Source organism: Apium graveolens, chromosome 7 (assembly GCF_009905375.1).
Source record: "Apium graveolens cultivar Ventura chromosome 7, ASM990537v1, whole genome shotgun sequence".
In the NCBI taxonomy this organism is placed as follows: Eukaryota; Viridiplantae; Streptophyta; class Magnoliopsida; order Apiales; family Apiaceae; genus Apium; species Apium graveolens.
The window spans coordinates 23,766,890-23,783,040 of record NC_133653.1 but is presented as its reverse complement, the minus strand read 5'-3'; the positions used below and the strand labels follow the sequence as shown (position 1 = coordinate 23,783,040).

The following is a 16,151-nucleotide window of genomic DNA, read 5'->3' as shown; positions in this document are numbered from 1 at the left end:
TTCCTTCATCAGCTTTTAGATCAAATTTAGATAGCTATACAGGATGAGTCTTAAGAACAAAACACTTGCATCTAAATACATGAAAATACTTCAGATTTGGCTTCTTTTTCTTTACCATCTCATATGGTGTCTTTCCTTGCTTGTTAATTAGTGTTGCATTCTGAGTAAAACAAGCAGTCTGCACAGCTTCAGCCCAGAAATAGGTTGGAAGCTTTGCTTCTTCAAGCATTGTACGTGCAGCTTCAATGAGAGTTCTATTCTTCCTTTCAACAACTCCATTTTGCTGTAGAGTTCCAGGAGCAGAGTATTCCTGCTTAGTTTCATGGTTTTTGCAGAACTCTTCCATTATCAAATTCTTGAACTCAGTGCCATTATCACTCCTTATTGTCTTCACAGAATCTTTGACCAATTTATCCAGTTGTTTGACATGATCAATCAAGATAGATGCAGTTTCACTTTTTGTGTGCAAGAAATACACCCATGTGTATCTGGTGAACTCATCCACTATGACCATAGCATATTTCTTCTTTGCAATAGACATGACATTTACTGGACCAAATAGATCAACATGTAGTAGGTGATAAGGCTTAAGAATTGATGATTCAGTCTTGCTCTTGAATGAGGATTTTCTTTGTTTAGCCTTCTGACAAGAATCACAGAGGCCATCAGGAGCAAATACTGACTTTGGCAGTCCTCTCACAAGATCTTTCTTGACTAATTCATTTATATTGTTGAAATTTAAATGAGAGAGTTTCTTGTGCCAATTCCAGCTTTCTTCAATTGATGCTCTACTCATCAGATAGATTGCAGAACCATCAGTACTTATTGAAAGCTTAGCTTCATAAATGTTACCACACCTGTATCCTTTCAGAACAACTTTGCCTTTAGATTTACTCACAACTTCACAGTGTTCTTCAACGAAATCAACATGATAACCTCTGTCACAGATTTGACTTATACTCAACAGATTGTGTTTAAGTCCTGAGACCAGAGCTACTTCTTTAATGATGACATTCCCAAGATTGATATTGCCATATCCCAAAGTTTTTCCAACATTGCCATCTCCATAAGAAACACTTGGGCCAGCTTTCTCCATAAAGTCTGATAGCAGGGCTTTATTTCCAGTCATATGTCCTGAACATCCACTGTCCAGAACCAGGATGTTTTTCCTGTTGCCCTGCAATCACAAAGACCACTAATGATTAGTTTTAAGGACCCGGACTTGCTTGGACCATTTGGCCTTATCAAGTTTGTTAACATTTGCAGCGGATTTAGCATTAGAGTTTATGTTAACATTTTTCTTATCAGAACTTATACTATCAGACTTTGAATCAGAATTTACACTAGAAGAAACAATGGAAACTTTCTTTAAAGAAGGTTTTATTTGATAATAATCATAGTACAAACTATGATATTCCTTACAAGTATAAATGGAATGCCATAAACTACCACAATGAAAACAAGGATTTTGTGGCTTATATCTAACAGACTGACTCTTAACTCCTGACTTTGAAGGTAAGGAGTTTATGTTCTTATTCTTCCTGCAAAAAGAGGCCAGATGGTTAGAACTTCCACAGTTATGACACATTTTCCTAGGAGCTTTAGGAACAGGCTTATTATCATTGCTTTTATTCACACCTTCCTTTCCATTCCTATTTTTCCTAGGTGATTTTACCTTATTTGCGTTCTTAACATCTTTCAGCTTATGCTTAAGCTGCTTCTTAGTCATTAAACCTATGTTTACTTCAGCTGTCTTTTCCTGTTTAAGTTTGTCAGAAGTTAATCCCTCTTTAACTTCTGATTTCTCATTATCAGACTTTACAGTTACAAACTTAACAGGTTTTAACTTTGGCTTTTGCTTAACAACATGCTTAATTTCTACAGTTCCTTTATCATTCTTATCCTCTCCATAACCTAAGCCTTCTTTCCAATTTTCACTACTTAGCAAATTTTGAGTTGTTCTGCCAGAGTTAGTCCAAGTCCTGATAATCTCTCTTTCCTTTTCTAACTCAGTTTTTCGAGATTCATTCATTTTTAGCACTTCATCCCTAACATAAAAAGCATCATCTCTATCCTTCTGAGTTTGATGGAACATAACTAACTCTTTTTCTAAGAAATCATTTCTTTTCTTCAAAGCAAGATTTTTAGAAGTTAATCTTTCACATGTTAAAGTTTGATCTCTATAACTAACAAACATGATTTTAAGATATCTTCTCAACTCATTAATATCATCAGTATGAAAAGCATAAGTAGTCTGAGGTACCTTTGATTCAGCAGCTTCAGAACTGCTTTCAGCACTTGTTTTATCAGCATTTGCCATCAAAGCATAATTCTCCTCACTTTCAGAGTCTGAGGTGTCTATCCAGCTTTTCTTCTTTGTGACAAGAGCCTTGCCTTTGTCACCCTTCACTTTCTTGCAATCAGGAGATATGTGGCTTTTCTCACCACAGTTATAGCATTTGACATTGGTATAATCTCCTCTATCAGACTTTCCTCCTCTGCCCTCAGATCTTCTGAAATTCTTCTTATCAGAACTTGTGCCTTTCCTGGAAAACTTCTTTCCCTTCCTGAACTTCCTGTATGCAATCTTTGTGATCACTTTCACCATAAGAGCACACAGCTTCATCATCTCCTCATCAGCATCAGTATCAGGCAAGCTTTCAGAATCTGAGTCATCCTCACTTTCAGAACTTGATGACTCAATATCAAACTTTGTGAAAAGAGCTTTACCCTTGTCTTTCCTTGAGGTAGCTGCCTTGGGGATTCTTCTTCAGCCTTAAGAGCAACTATCCTTGACTTTCCTCCTTTCCTCTTGCTTCTTTGTTCCATCTCAATTTCATGAGTCTTGAGCATTCCATAAATTTCATCAAGAGTTGTTTCATCAAGATTGTAGTTGTCTCTTATTGTTGTTGCCTTCAAATCCCAGCATTCAGGAAGAGCCAACAGGAATTTAAGGTTTGAGTCTTCAAGATCATACTTCTTATTAACCAGTGACAAATCATTCAAGAGTTTGACAAATCTATCATATAAATCAGTCAATGACTCATTAGCCTTTGAGTCAAAGTGTTCATACTCTTGAGTGAGTATTGTCTTCCTATTCTTTTTAATTGTATCAGTTCCCTGACACCTTGTTTCCAGAGCATCCCATATCTCCTTTGCAGTCTTGTAGTTAATTACCCTGTTTGACATTACATTATCAATGGCACTATGCAGTAAGTGTCGTACCTTAGCATCCTTAGCAATTGATGTGATATCTTCAGCAATATAATCACTCTTCTCATTTGGTACAGTCTTTGCTGCTTCACCTGCAACTGCAACAACGAGCTTGGTTGGTTTGTGAGGTCCTTCCTTGATTCTATCAAGATATTCTGGATTTGTGGCTTCCAGAAACATGGTCATCCTCACCTTCCATATGGCATATTCAGATGGTCTCAGTATGGGAACTCTGTTAGTCTCATACCAACTTTGAATTTGTGTCTTTGGAGGTTCTTCAGTTTTGGTAGGCTTAGTTGGAGTTTTTGTGTCAGACATGATTGTATTTGGATCTTAAACTGTTTGTGCATTAAAAGATAGGCTCTGATACCACTTGTTAGGTCACACACACACTGTAGAGGGGGTGAATACAGTGTAAAGTATAATCAAATCGAACTTTAATAACTCAAGTAACAGAAAACAAACTTTATTGAAACAATAAACTCTGTTACAGTATGGAACTGTTACCTCTCAGTGATGAACAAATATCACGAGAGCTGCTAGGGTTACAATGAATAATCTTCTCGAATATGATAATATTTTTAGTGTAAACCCTATGTCTGTGTTTATATAGTACACAGTTACAAGATAATCGCTAATTGATACGGAATATAATTCTGCTTCATAAAATATATCAATCAGATATCTTTTCTTCCAAGTATTCTATTCTTCATAGAATTCCTTCTTCATGCATATCTCTTCTTATATTTGTCTCGATCTTCTTTCCTTTAATCAGCTGCTGTCCTTATCTGAACGTCCTTCAGTACTTAAGTTCTGATATCCATCTTCTGATGATTATCTTCTGATAATATAAGTACTGATATCCTTAAGTCCTGACTTCCCGTAAGTACTGATTTATGCTGTTTAAGTAAGATCTAAAAACTAAACATAAATCATATTAGCCATGACATTATCAAATATATATAACCTTATGTTTATTTTTAATTTTAGAAAAACTATAAAGTAAATTACTAACACGAACTGACTTATATTCTCTGTAAACTTTATTTATTTATAAATTATATTAAAAATTTATTAAATTACGTTAAATTGAGTAAAATAACATATATTTACTTTTATTTTGAAAAACTACTAACTACAAAGTAAACTATTAACACGAATTGACTTCTATTCTCTGTAAACTTTATTTATAGTAGTATTATTTTAAAAATAATTAAGTAATAGCAAATGACTTTAGTAACATTTATTAACTTTTAAACTGAAAATTATTGATTTAACGATTGTATTTATTATTGTCCATCACAACATTTATTTAATTTAAATAAAAAAACATATTTTAAGAGTAACAAATTTATGGGCTGTATTTAGATTATATTAAGTAATATTAAACTAAGTTTAATAACATCCATTTACTTTTAATTTGTAAATTAATTTTTATCGATAACTAATAGTATTATTTTAAAAATAATTAAGTAATAGCAAATGACTTTAGTAACATTTATTAACTTTTAAACTGAAAATTATTAATTTAACGATTGTATTTGTTATTGTCCATCACAACGTTTATTTAATTTAAATTAAAAAATATATTTTAACAGTAACAAATTTATGGGTTGTATTTAGATTATATTAAGTAATATTAAATTAAGTTTAATAACATCTATTTACTTTTAATTTGTAAATTAATTTTTATTGATAATTAAGTAATATTAAATAAACTATATTGAAAAGGCTAATTATAAGATAATTATCAAATTATATTAATTAATATTAAATTATCTAAAGAACTATTTGGTTCATAATCATAAGATAGAGATACGATTCGTTTCACAAAAATAAAACTAATATGTTAGATTTCTATATCAAGTAAAACAATGCAAAACTGGAATTATAGTGGAAAATTTCATAACTGATTCTATTCTTTTTAACCACATAACTATTTTTTTGCAAGTGCCAATTTAATATTGATATTAATATATTAATTTTATTTCGTGTTTTGCACGGATTATGAATAATTCTCTACAAATATTAATTCGATATTTTTTTGTCTCGGACCCGTGTGTCGCACGGGTTATCAACTATCTATACTAATAAATAAGCCATGTTTAGGTCCTAAATCTTGGTACTCACTTGAAAATTATACATCTATTTTTAAAATTTTATGTAATAAAATTTCAACCAACAAAAATTAACTTCTACTCTCTGTAAATTTTATTTCCCTTCAATTTTTATTTGTTGCTGAACATCCAAGCGTCGGTTTACTTTAAAATAATTGTATTAATAAGTTAACATGTCATATTTATATAAGTAAATAATTAGGTGCATGCATAACTAGAACTCTACCGTGAAATTTTAGAGTTACATTTAACTTTGATTTTTTAATTACATATTTTAACAGCATTTTATATATTATATTTAGATCTGTATTTTGCACGAATTATGAGTTTTAGTGCAAATAATAATGTGATACTATTATTTTTAATTTCAGACCCGTACTTCGAATGGGTTACCAACTAGTGCTTATGTATTCACTAATTACACACGCTATACTTCTTATTCAAAGCTAAGAATGAGGGCTCAAAACAAAGAGATGGAGCTTCGGTTGGCTTTAGGGCTGCTTATGGGTTAGCAAACCCGTCCAAACCAACCCTTAATTGGGCTGACCAAACCGAACCATCCAAACACATGGGTTAGTTGGGTTAGATTTTCGTTAGGCCGATTATATTGGGTTGGTTCAGATTTTAACTTTTTAAAACCCTAACCCAACCCAACCCGGTCTAATTGTTGAGTCCCAACTCATTTTCATTATATATTATTGACTCCCAACCTATTTTGATTTCAGACACAGCCTGATACATTTGCTTTTGCCCATAACTGACTATGCACTAGGCAGTAGACAAATGAACTAATAACAATAATATATTTTAAATTTAATCATATTTTTGGACTAAACTTTTTAAATTGAATTGAACGCGGGTAATATGAAGCGGACAATGAGTTACACTATAACAAGATTCTTTCACAAACTATTATATTAAACCAATTTGATTGGTAATAGTATTTATGCTTATCATATATTTATGCAGAGTAAAAGTAAATTTTGATAGGTGGTGAAATTAAGAATTTATTTTTCTTGAATCAAGACCGTATCTTTAACTTTCCAGTTATTTTTTCGAAAGTTGGGTTTGTCTTTAACTTTATATTTGCGGTATAAAATATCTTTATACTTATTTTAATATACCTGTAATAATTTGAACGATCATTTATTTCTTGTATGTAGCATTTTTTTTTAATTTCTACTATTACTCTTATTCAACCCATTCAACCCAACCCTACCCAACCCAACCCATCACTCATATAATAAGGTTGGGTTATAATTTTTTTTTGATATTAATGGGTTGAAAATTTTCAAACCCGAACCAAATGGGTTGGGTCAGTAAATTGTCGAAACCGACCCAACCCAGCCCAGCCCAGCCCAGCCCATGTGCAGCCCTAGTTGACTTCCTCCGCACAAGCACAAGCCCAATTATTTCTTTTTGTAGTCCGCCTATTAACAACCTCTTATCCTCATCTCTTTTTATGTTTCTCTATCTTTTTTAAATTTAATAGTGCTACTATATAAAAAATTCAAGAAATATTTGATTATTTTCGTGCTTTTAATATGAGCTTGAGCCGAACGAGCTCGAGCGGAGTTCGAGTCATACATTACAAAACACGGCTCGAACTCGTTTTGCTTAACGAACACATTTGTGTGTTCGAACTCGAGATCGAGTTTATGAACGAGCCGAGCCAAACGAGTTCTTAACGAGCCGAGTTCGAGCTTATTCACGAACAGTTCGGTTCGTGAGAAGTCCTACTCATATATGTATAATTTACTTGGACATTTCTGAAAAATATTTGAATTAAATGCTCCAAATAACAGATTTCATAGAAATAATCCTCTGTCACTAGAGTAAAAACACAACTTCGTTTCAGGTTTTTGAAAGCAAAATTTGTTTGCCGTTACTTTATCAAGTAGTTGAAATACTTTAAAAAAAACTGAAAATACAAAATAATCATGCATTCTCAGAGTTTTTTTTAACTTTCTTCATATCTGAGCATTTGAGCCTAAAAATGGTAGTCTTTTCAACCCATTAGCTTCCGTTGGCCCAGTTATACAGTCATAAGGCCCTTTAGTCTATTAGATTGTTTCAGAACCACATAAACAGCCCACCGGCAACACGCTTGTATATGCTATAGTAATCCAGATTATCAAAGTGCTGCTATTAGGTGATCTCGGCCCATTAAAACCACTGGGCCAAACATGTTGGCATGGGCTCCCTCTTCAAATTAACCGCTTCTTATTTATTGACCAAATTTTGACTATAATTAAAAAAAATTAAAAAATTTATGTTATTAAAATTATATTTAAATTCCATAAAAATATATTTTTCAGTTTCTTAAAATTGTAAAATGTCAATAATTTTTAAATTTCAGTCAAAATCAGGCTAATACAGTAAAACCTCTGTAAATTAATACTCGATTAATTAATAATCTCTCTAAATTAATAATTTTGTCCGATCCCGACTTGGGTCAGTTCAAAAAATGATCAATTTCGATAAGATAATAAGATAATAATTTTTTTGAAAACCCTGTATAAAAATATGGTCCCAATAAAACTATAAATTAATAATTACCTTATATTCATAAAAATATAGCTATTACATCTTTGTAAAATATGATTCAATTGTAGTTTGCTTTTTCATATAATTTAAATCAACATGAAACTCATCCCTAATCTTCCTTATTGCATCCAAAAGCTCGGGTGTGGTGCTTTCATGTTGCATCAAAAAGTTATTAAGCATTTTTGATGCCTTGAGTGCTTCTTTACGTGTAACCGGCTCCAACGGTGTTGTATCGTCTTCAAGATCATCTTCAACACTATTTTCAAGGATGGTGTTTGCAATCTCTTCTATACTCTGGACCTCGGAACATGATTCATTTTCACCCGGATAATCTAAGAAATTATTAACATCCATTTTATTACGATAACCTAGATCCTTAATCATAATCTCAAGTTCATGAATGTATTCTTCCGGAGTTGTATGTTCATTTAAATTGCTCGAAATTTCATCTATGAAACGAATTTTGCAATGTTGAAAGCACCTTGCTATTGACTCTTATTTTACATTTGTCGTCCACATCGCGACTGCATAATTGATAGCATCCAAAACATTAATCTTTCCTGGATCAGATTGTCCCAACTCATAACCTTCTAATAACCCACGATAAAATCTCATGCGATAGTGCATCTTGAAAGCTCTTCTAATTCCTGCATCTTGAAAGCTCTTATATTCACATAATGCTTTTCTTGCTTCATCCGTCATTGTTGATTTTGTGACACCTTTTAGATGAGAAGCCATTGTTTTGTTTGTATAATTTTCCCCCAATCTAGTATATACAGTATATATAATATATTTTATGACTACACATACATTGAATACTTTCTATGTAAAATACAATGAATTAAATTAATTCATGTACTTTGAATTTTCCTAATATACATTGAATATTTTCTATGTAAAATACAATGAATTTAACTTATACACTACATGGACTTTGAATCTAATATATTGTACATTACATTTACTTTCTAAATTCATATACATTGAATTAATTGAATTAAGTATAAAATATAAATTGTACAATTCATTTTATTTAAATTTATGTGAATAAAAATTTAATCAAAAGTTAATTTTGTTTGCTACCGAAAATTCTCTATAAATTAATAATTATTAATTTATCGATTAATTAATACCTCTCTAAATTAATAGAATTCTCCGGTCCCAACTATATTAATTTATAGAGGTTTTACTGTACTTAAAAGAAGAAGTTAAAAGTGGACATTAACCTAATTTTCATGTACTCATAAGCAAGTGTATAAGATTTTTCTACTCAGGGCACCAACCAATGAGCTGCACATTAACCTGAAGGATTTTTGTTTTGAGGACATACGAGCATGGTTTTGACGACTAATGGCAGGACAAACGTCAGAGGACTCGAATATTATTATAATTTCTTTTTCAAATATTTTATTAATAGTAATTTTTGTATTCATATGCGCCCACAAATTAAATTTTAACACTTTTCTTATCAAGTTATATTGTAAATATTTTGATACAAATTTGTGCCCACCAATTAAATTTCAACATTTACCCCTTCACATTATTTTGTAAATATGTTGATACAAATTTTGGGTTAAGTAATATTACGCGTACAGTTCTTGTTTGCTGTTAGTAATCAAGTCTCTAGCTTTTTACATGCGGATGGAAACACTATTTTTTTTACCAATACATAAGACAAACAACAAAAGAGCTCAGAAAAGTTGATTCAAAATCAAGATGCACTCGACAATGCTGGTATAAGTGCAAACTATCCAACGCTGGCATTTAAAGATGAACATTATTATGTTCAGCATGTTCATTTTCACTCTCATTACTTGGTCGATCACAACGTACACTTGGTCTTCCTATGGATCCCTGCAGATGCTGCAATGCATCTTTCTTTTGGTTTTAAGTTTCTGCATTTGAGGCATGTAGCCATGTAGTTTGTACATAGGATTCACCCACTTTTTACTTCTTATCATTTTTTGTGTTTCTCCTTTTAGGTTATCTCACAGCAGTATTGCATCAATCGAAATTACTAGGCACTTGCAAAGGAGATGTCTCCGAAATCTCCTTGCCAAAGGGATTTTTAAATGTCAACTTAAAACACCGCGTCGACAAAGCATATAAAGCATGTTAACGACAATTGTATTAACCAGTGATGAACAGCCTTGCAGTTGCAGCAACCGAGAACAAAGCTCCTTCACCACCTTCAAACTTCACATCTGGTTTCAGCCTAGCTAGCGTGTGCAACCTGACCTACTAAAACCCCAAGTTGGTGCTATATAGTGTGACTTAATCTAACTTAACTTCACTCGAGAAGCTACAATTGAAGTATCTAATTTAACTCTCTGAAGAACATTGAATCATCCGTACAAAATGTTGAATAAATCCAGATGTGGTGCACCTGTCATTGGGGGCAGTGGACATAGCAGGGGCAGTGGACATAATGTAGTGATGATGGAAGTCATCGAATGAATAGTTATGTATTCATAGGCAGCAGCCGTTGTGATAAAACAACACTATATAAGAAGTAATAAGCAGTAACCATATGACTGAGATTAAACTGCCAGCCAAGCTCTCCATAAACAGCGACAACATGAAGAATTCATAGGCAGAGGAGTCTACTGTTTGGCAAAAAAAATGAAATAATAGCAGTTATTTTAAAAAGAAGGAATAATAACAATTATGAGGCACATGAGTTCAGGACACAAGATTTTCACTAAATTTACGGTTTCAACTAATGCCTCAGAATACACATCCGACAATCACAAAAAAAGCAGTTGGAAAGATGCAACAAATTATCATTTAGAGAAACGAGTGAGTGATGGAGCTAGTGATACATAGAAGAGATTGAGCTTCATCGTCAAAGCAGACTATAGATAGAGAAGCAATTGCATGCATGGTGATAGAGGAAGGAGCAACTCCTAATATTCAACAGAAATTCATGTCACATTCAATCATCCAATATTACTAGGCTTACTCAGTTTGTCTTGTAATAGCACTAATCTCAAAGCTTCTCTGATCCAAAAATAGAAAAAGAAAATATTGTCTGCATCAGAGAATTATGTTACCAATACAAGCGTGGAGAGAATAAAATCTAGAATTATGAGAATTTGGCTTAGTACACCCATTGATGATAAAGTGATTAACCAATAGTATCATTTAAATCTAGATTTTGTAGGTTCCCTCTCCGTAAACTGTCTTGGACCAACTCAACTGGTTCTGGTAGCTTATTATTTCAATTTACAAAATCCCTCAAGGCTCCTATATATTTGCAGCCAGATGTCTATTCTTCCTATAAAGAGTTAACTATTCTTAAATATTTCAGTAAAACGGAATACATGATCTTGAAGGCTATTAGTAAAATGAAAAGTTATAAGTGTGCACCTGATATCTGCACAAGTGCACATACACTGCTCTGGTGAGTACCTTTGCAGAAATAGGCTTCCTGAACAAGCTGCAGAAGTCTGTGAGCATGCAACAACTACAGGAAGTTGGATATGAACCAGACATTTATGCTTATAAATTGTATTACAGATCATTATTTAAATTCTCATATTTTTCTATTACTAGTAGCTTACTAGCTTGCTTTTAAAAAAAACCCTTTTTTTACCTGATCAAGTCCTTTAAGTCAAGCAGAAGCAGATATAGACTGCCTTGTTTAATGCGTCTTCCAACTATCATGAAAGCTTTTCTTCTGCTGTTGCATCGAGAAATATTCTCTCTCATGCAGCACAATGGATGCAAACAAAACCGATCTTTAGATGATATCATGGATCCATGGTGGAAACAAATGGAGGAGCTAAAATTGAAGTGCTAAACCCTTCCTAATCCATGTTTATTGATAATTTGATGATCAGAGTTGTGACTCAAACCATATCTACTACGTACCCTCAAGCATTTTTATACCACGCTTAACATAATGATTCCATCTTATGGTAAATGAAGTGAAAAGTCGTGAAATTATCAACCAAACAGATTCTAACTGATATCTAACTGTAACTGACTTTAACTCTGTAATTTCGTCCTTGGCTATTTTGTGCAGCTATGCAAACAATTTTCAACTTCTGAATTGCAGGTTAGTAGACTAAGATAACAAAGAAATGCTGTTTTAGTCTTTCGTTCTCTAAATCAATATGGTTACATCATAGGAACTAATGTTAGATACTACACATCCATATAAGTGAAATTAAACTAAAACAAGACAACACATGACTTACTCCAACATTTCCGTTTTCCATACTTTATTATAAAATGCACATTACTTCCCTAATGTTTGAAAAACTTCGAACTTTATCTTGATTTATCCTTCAAGCAGAGTTATTGGTCAAGAAAAAGCTCTAGTTGAGCCTCGAACTTCAAACACATATCAAGAAACTCAAAGCTCATGATGATAAGTTGTTACATGTAACAGAGTTCAATCACAATCTTTAAGTCAATATCTAAATTATATGCGATAACACTTCTACATTTATTTCCCAAGGAATTAGAGTACACAACAGATAAATAAAGACAGCTATCTATCGATATTCAACACATATAATAAACACGGTAGTCATTGTAATTAAACAGGCCAATAGAAGTAACAGACAACATCATAAGCGTGCACATTCTCAATGTAACAGTGTACTTGTTTCACTTAAACACTTGCCAATTACTTAAGTTAACAAACAAAAGGGGAGGGTACATAAACAATGACAAGAACGCCAATTTTATTCATCGCCTCAGGAGAACTCCCTAATGTTCCAAACACGATCTAGAACTGTGCTTCCTCCCATCTAGTGCATACCTGCAATACAATCCATGTTGTCAGGAAACAAGTTCAGATTATGGTATTATTTCCAATTGATAAAGATATCAAACTCAAACAATTTCATACTTTTATAAGAATTAATTACGTTGAATAATGTATTTCTGAACAGGTGATTACTAAATGAGCTACTCATGTTTTCTCGAATAATGATAAACTATTACTGTTTCACAACCTACAGATGTTAACACTACTTCAACAGATATAGGCTCTACCTTGTTAGCCTATTCATCCATATTTCAATCCTCCAAGACCCCTTGCTGCAGATTCAGTTTGAATTCCCTTGAAAGGATATCATCCCTGCAACGATGAGGTCAACACTTGGTTACTATATTAGAAAGGATTATTAGTTCCAGAACAAGTTATCCATCGACCCAATCAAGCAAATTATATCTCAAGTAAGCAAAACGACAATGAGAAAATAGCATAATGTGATTAGTAAGTTCTAGATACTGATTACACCCTTTACAAAAATAGATACAGCATACACGTCAATGTTATATGATACTGGTTCATCAAGGGACTATTTAACCATATTTTATAATATGCAACTTTCAGCACATGAAATCTCAAAAACACCAAACTGTGAACCAGGCAAATTCAAAAAAAGGTAATATTAGATTCTCTTCTTGCTTAAAGTACAGAGCAAGCCGTCATTACATTCAAAATTGGGATGTAGGAAGCAAGTCAAACTAGGATGTGAACTTTGTGCCATTACATCAGAGACAATAATATGTCTTGATAGTTCACCACACAATTATGACAGGACAAAAAGATTAGGGAACGTAAAAGATATTGTCTCATGCTCCTTGACAAGACAATTATGAGGTAACATATCCTAGAAAAGATGAAAAACTACACAAGCATCAGTTTACAAGAAAAAATAAGTAAGAACTCCCATATATGCAATGTTGGTGAAATGGAACCTAAAATGAGCTAGAAAAAAAGACTAAACCATAATAGTGAACCTATGTGAAACTCAAAAACATGGTACAATACATATTTATACATGATTGCGTTTGTTATAAGTCGTATCAACTATCAAGTATAGATTTCACATTACATATGCAATCGAAATTGATGTCCTAGCCAATGTCATTTATTGATAACTAAAACCAAAAGGAAAAAAAAAAGAGACAATGAATTCCAGAGAAATACACCTACAAGCAACACAAGAGACAAACATAAGTTACCTTCTCCTGTGTTGCACGTTATGAGGCTTTTCTTGTGATGGCTTTTGCGGCGTATTGTGCTTATTGAGAGGTATGAGACTCTGAGTGAACACATGTGAATCAAACTGATTCGGCATCCCACAAATCCTAAGATTCTTGACTGTTTTCCTCTCAAGGTCATACCACACAAGTTTTGAGCTGTCAACCTCTAAAAGTACACTAAGGCCATTCCTGCAAAAAGAAACAGGTCTAACAAACCTCGAATAAGCAAGTGTTCCTTCTTTCTCCATAGAGAGTGCTTTGGACCAAGAGTTTTCTGCCCCAGAATTTGTCATCATCACCCACACATCAATACGAGAATTAGGGTAATTATCAAGAACACAAAGGGATCCTCCATCAGAAACCACACTCTTGGAATTAAAATTTACAAAAGGCCCTTCAATAACAGGAAAAGAGACCTCTTTAAACTGTTCATTCCCGAGATCAAAACTTACAATGATATCGTAGCAATTTCTTGTATTCATTAGTGCCAACCAATTTAAAGCTCCATTTCCAAACATTCCCCAATTACCACAGAAACGAATTCGGTTATGAACTGGAGCATTCTGAATCCGTTTCCAAGAATTGGTTTTAAGGCTGTAAACAATGGCCATTATTCCACGAAACTGAAGATAACACTCAGCAATTTTCACAATCTTGTAGTCATCATTAACATGATCGTATCCAAAGCCACAAAGGGAAGTCTCAATCATATGAAAAGAACGCGGAAACTCAGCAGGGGCACTCGGTATCTTTCTCGACTTCCTAGTAGATGGATTGAAAACCATAAACTCATTCATCTTATTCTTAGACACACACACCAAACCATTAGCAGCACCCACAAAATCAGCACCGGAGATAAGAGTCTTAAGAGGATCAATAATTTCTACAGCAACAGCATTATCATTGTCATGACCACCATCCAAATTAGACTTAAAATCCTCAGCCAGGTAAAACTTTCCACCTTCATTGATAATAAGACCACCAACATTACACTCAAGGGCTCTGCTAAGATGCTTTTTAACAAACAGGTCGCTATCAATAAGAGAACACCATCCCTTAGACACGCATCGATATCGAAGAAGATACTTGACAGGAAGGCGGCAGAGTATCTCATCCAACATTTTACAAGGAAATGCCATCTTGAAAATAAGTTTACAACAAGTACGTTAAAACAAGTAGAGTAATGTCTAGCTACTGCAAAGAATTAAATAGATCTAACCATACACATTGTAATAGAAAAGAGAAACCATGTTGATGAAGTTACCTGTCTTGAGCTGCTGTGTGCTGAGTCTCTCTCCCTTAGTTGTGTTGTGCGGCTTGTGCCCTAATTTTGGTACACTACACTACTCTGTTGGGAAATGAGGGACAAAGATATAGTGTTGACTTTTGACTTGAAATATTAAATTATTCAGGACAAACACAAATACTAGCATAAACAACAACTGAAATGTAAATGAAACACAAATGCACACATAACAGAGCAATCCTATTAAACAAAATAACAATTTATTCCATACATTTAGATTGGCATGAACTTATTCTAAAAATTACGATAAATCATTGCACGACACTGAGCTCCAATATCATGTTAAAGGATTCGTCGCTTTAAAATCTCAAAGTGTAAAATGAAAATCCTTTTCATGATTTTATATTTGAACATAGAAAACTAATGTTATGTCGCAAATACAACCATGTCTGATTCAATCAAGTAATACATTTACAAAATATAATATGTACAATGTTAGTACTACAATAGGGGTGTTCGGTTTGTTTAGTGTATCCAACAATTGGTTTCATTTGAAATGATGCTCAGACCAGTAGTTAAAATTTATAATTAAAACAAATATTTTGTTAACCGGTTCCGATTCACACTGAATCTCTAGTTTCATAGACATGCTTAAGCTTGAGTTTTCCATGACTGATATGGGACCTTTACATTACTTTCTTGGCATAGAAGAGACTCGATCCTCTAATAACATGTTTTTATCTTAATGCCGTTATGCTACTGAACTTCTTTCTGAGGCCAACATGTTTCAATGTAAACCTGTTATGAGGCCGATATATGGTTCAAAATTATCTGCATTTGATGGTGTTCTTTTAGAGAATGCCACTGAATATCGAAGCCTTCTTGGTGGACTTCAGTACCTTACTTGGACTCGTCCGGACATTTCTTATGCAGTTAACAGTCTTTGTCAATTATGCACAAACCCACCACCACTCAATTACAAGCTGTCAAGAACGTTCTTCCTTACATTGCTGGGACATTGG

The 16,151-nt window shown here is 33.2% G+C and overlaps 1 protein-coding gene across 1 annotated transcript; it reads right to left on the bottom strand.

Annotated features, from left to right (window-relative positions):
• Positions 1–12,367: 12,367 nt before the first annotated feature.
• LOC141672439 (F-box protein CPR1-like) lies at positions 12,368–15,246 on the bottom strand. Its single transcript, XM_074479043.1, has 4 exons — positions 15,148–15,246; positions 13,863–15,022; positions 12,885–12,969; positions 12,368–12,648 (listed from the first exon to the last, which is right to left on the bottom strand). Exons 2-3 carry the CDS (start codon positions 15,020–15,022, stop codon positions 12,909–12,911), a joined length of 1,221 nt encoding a protein of 406 aa, XP_074335144.1. The 5' UTR covers positions 15,148–15,246; the 3' UTR covers positions 12,368–12,648; positions 12,885–12,908.
• Between the last annotated feature and the right edge of the window lie 905 nt (positions 15,247–16,151).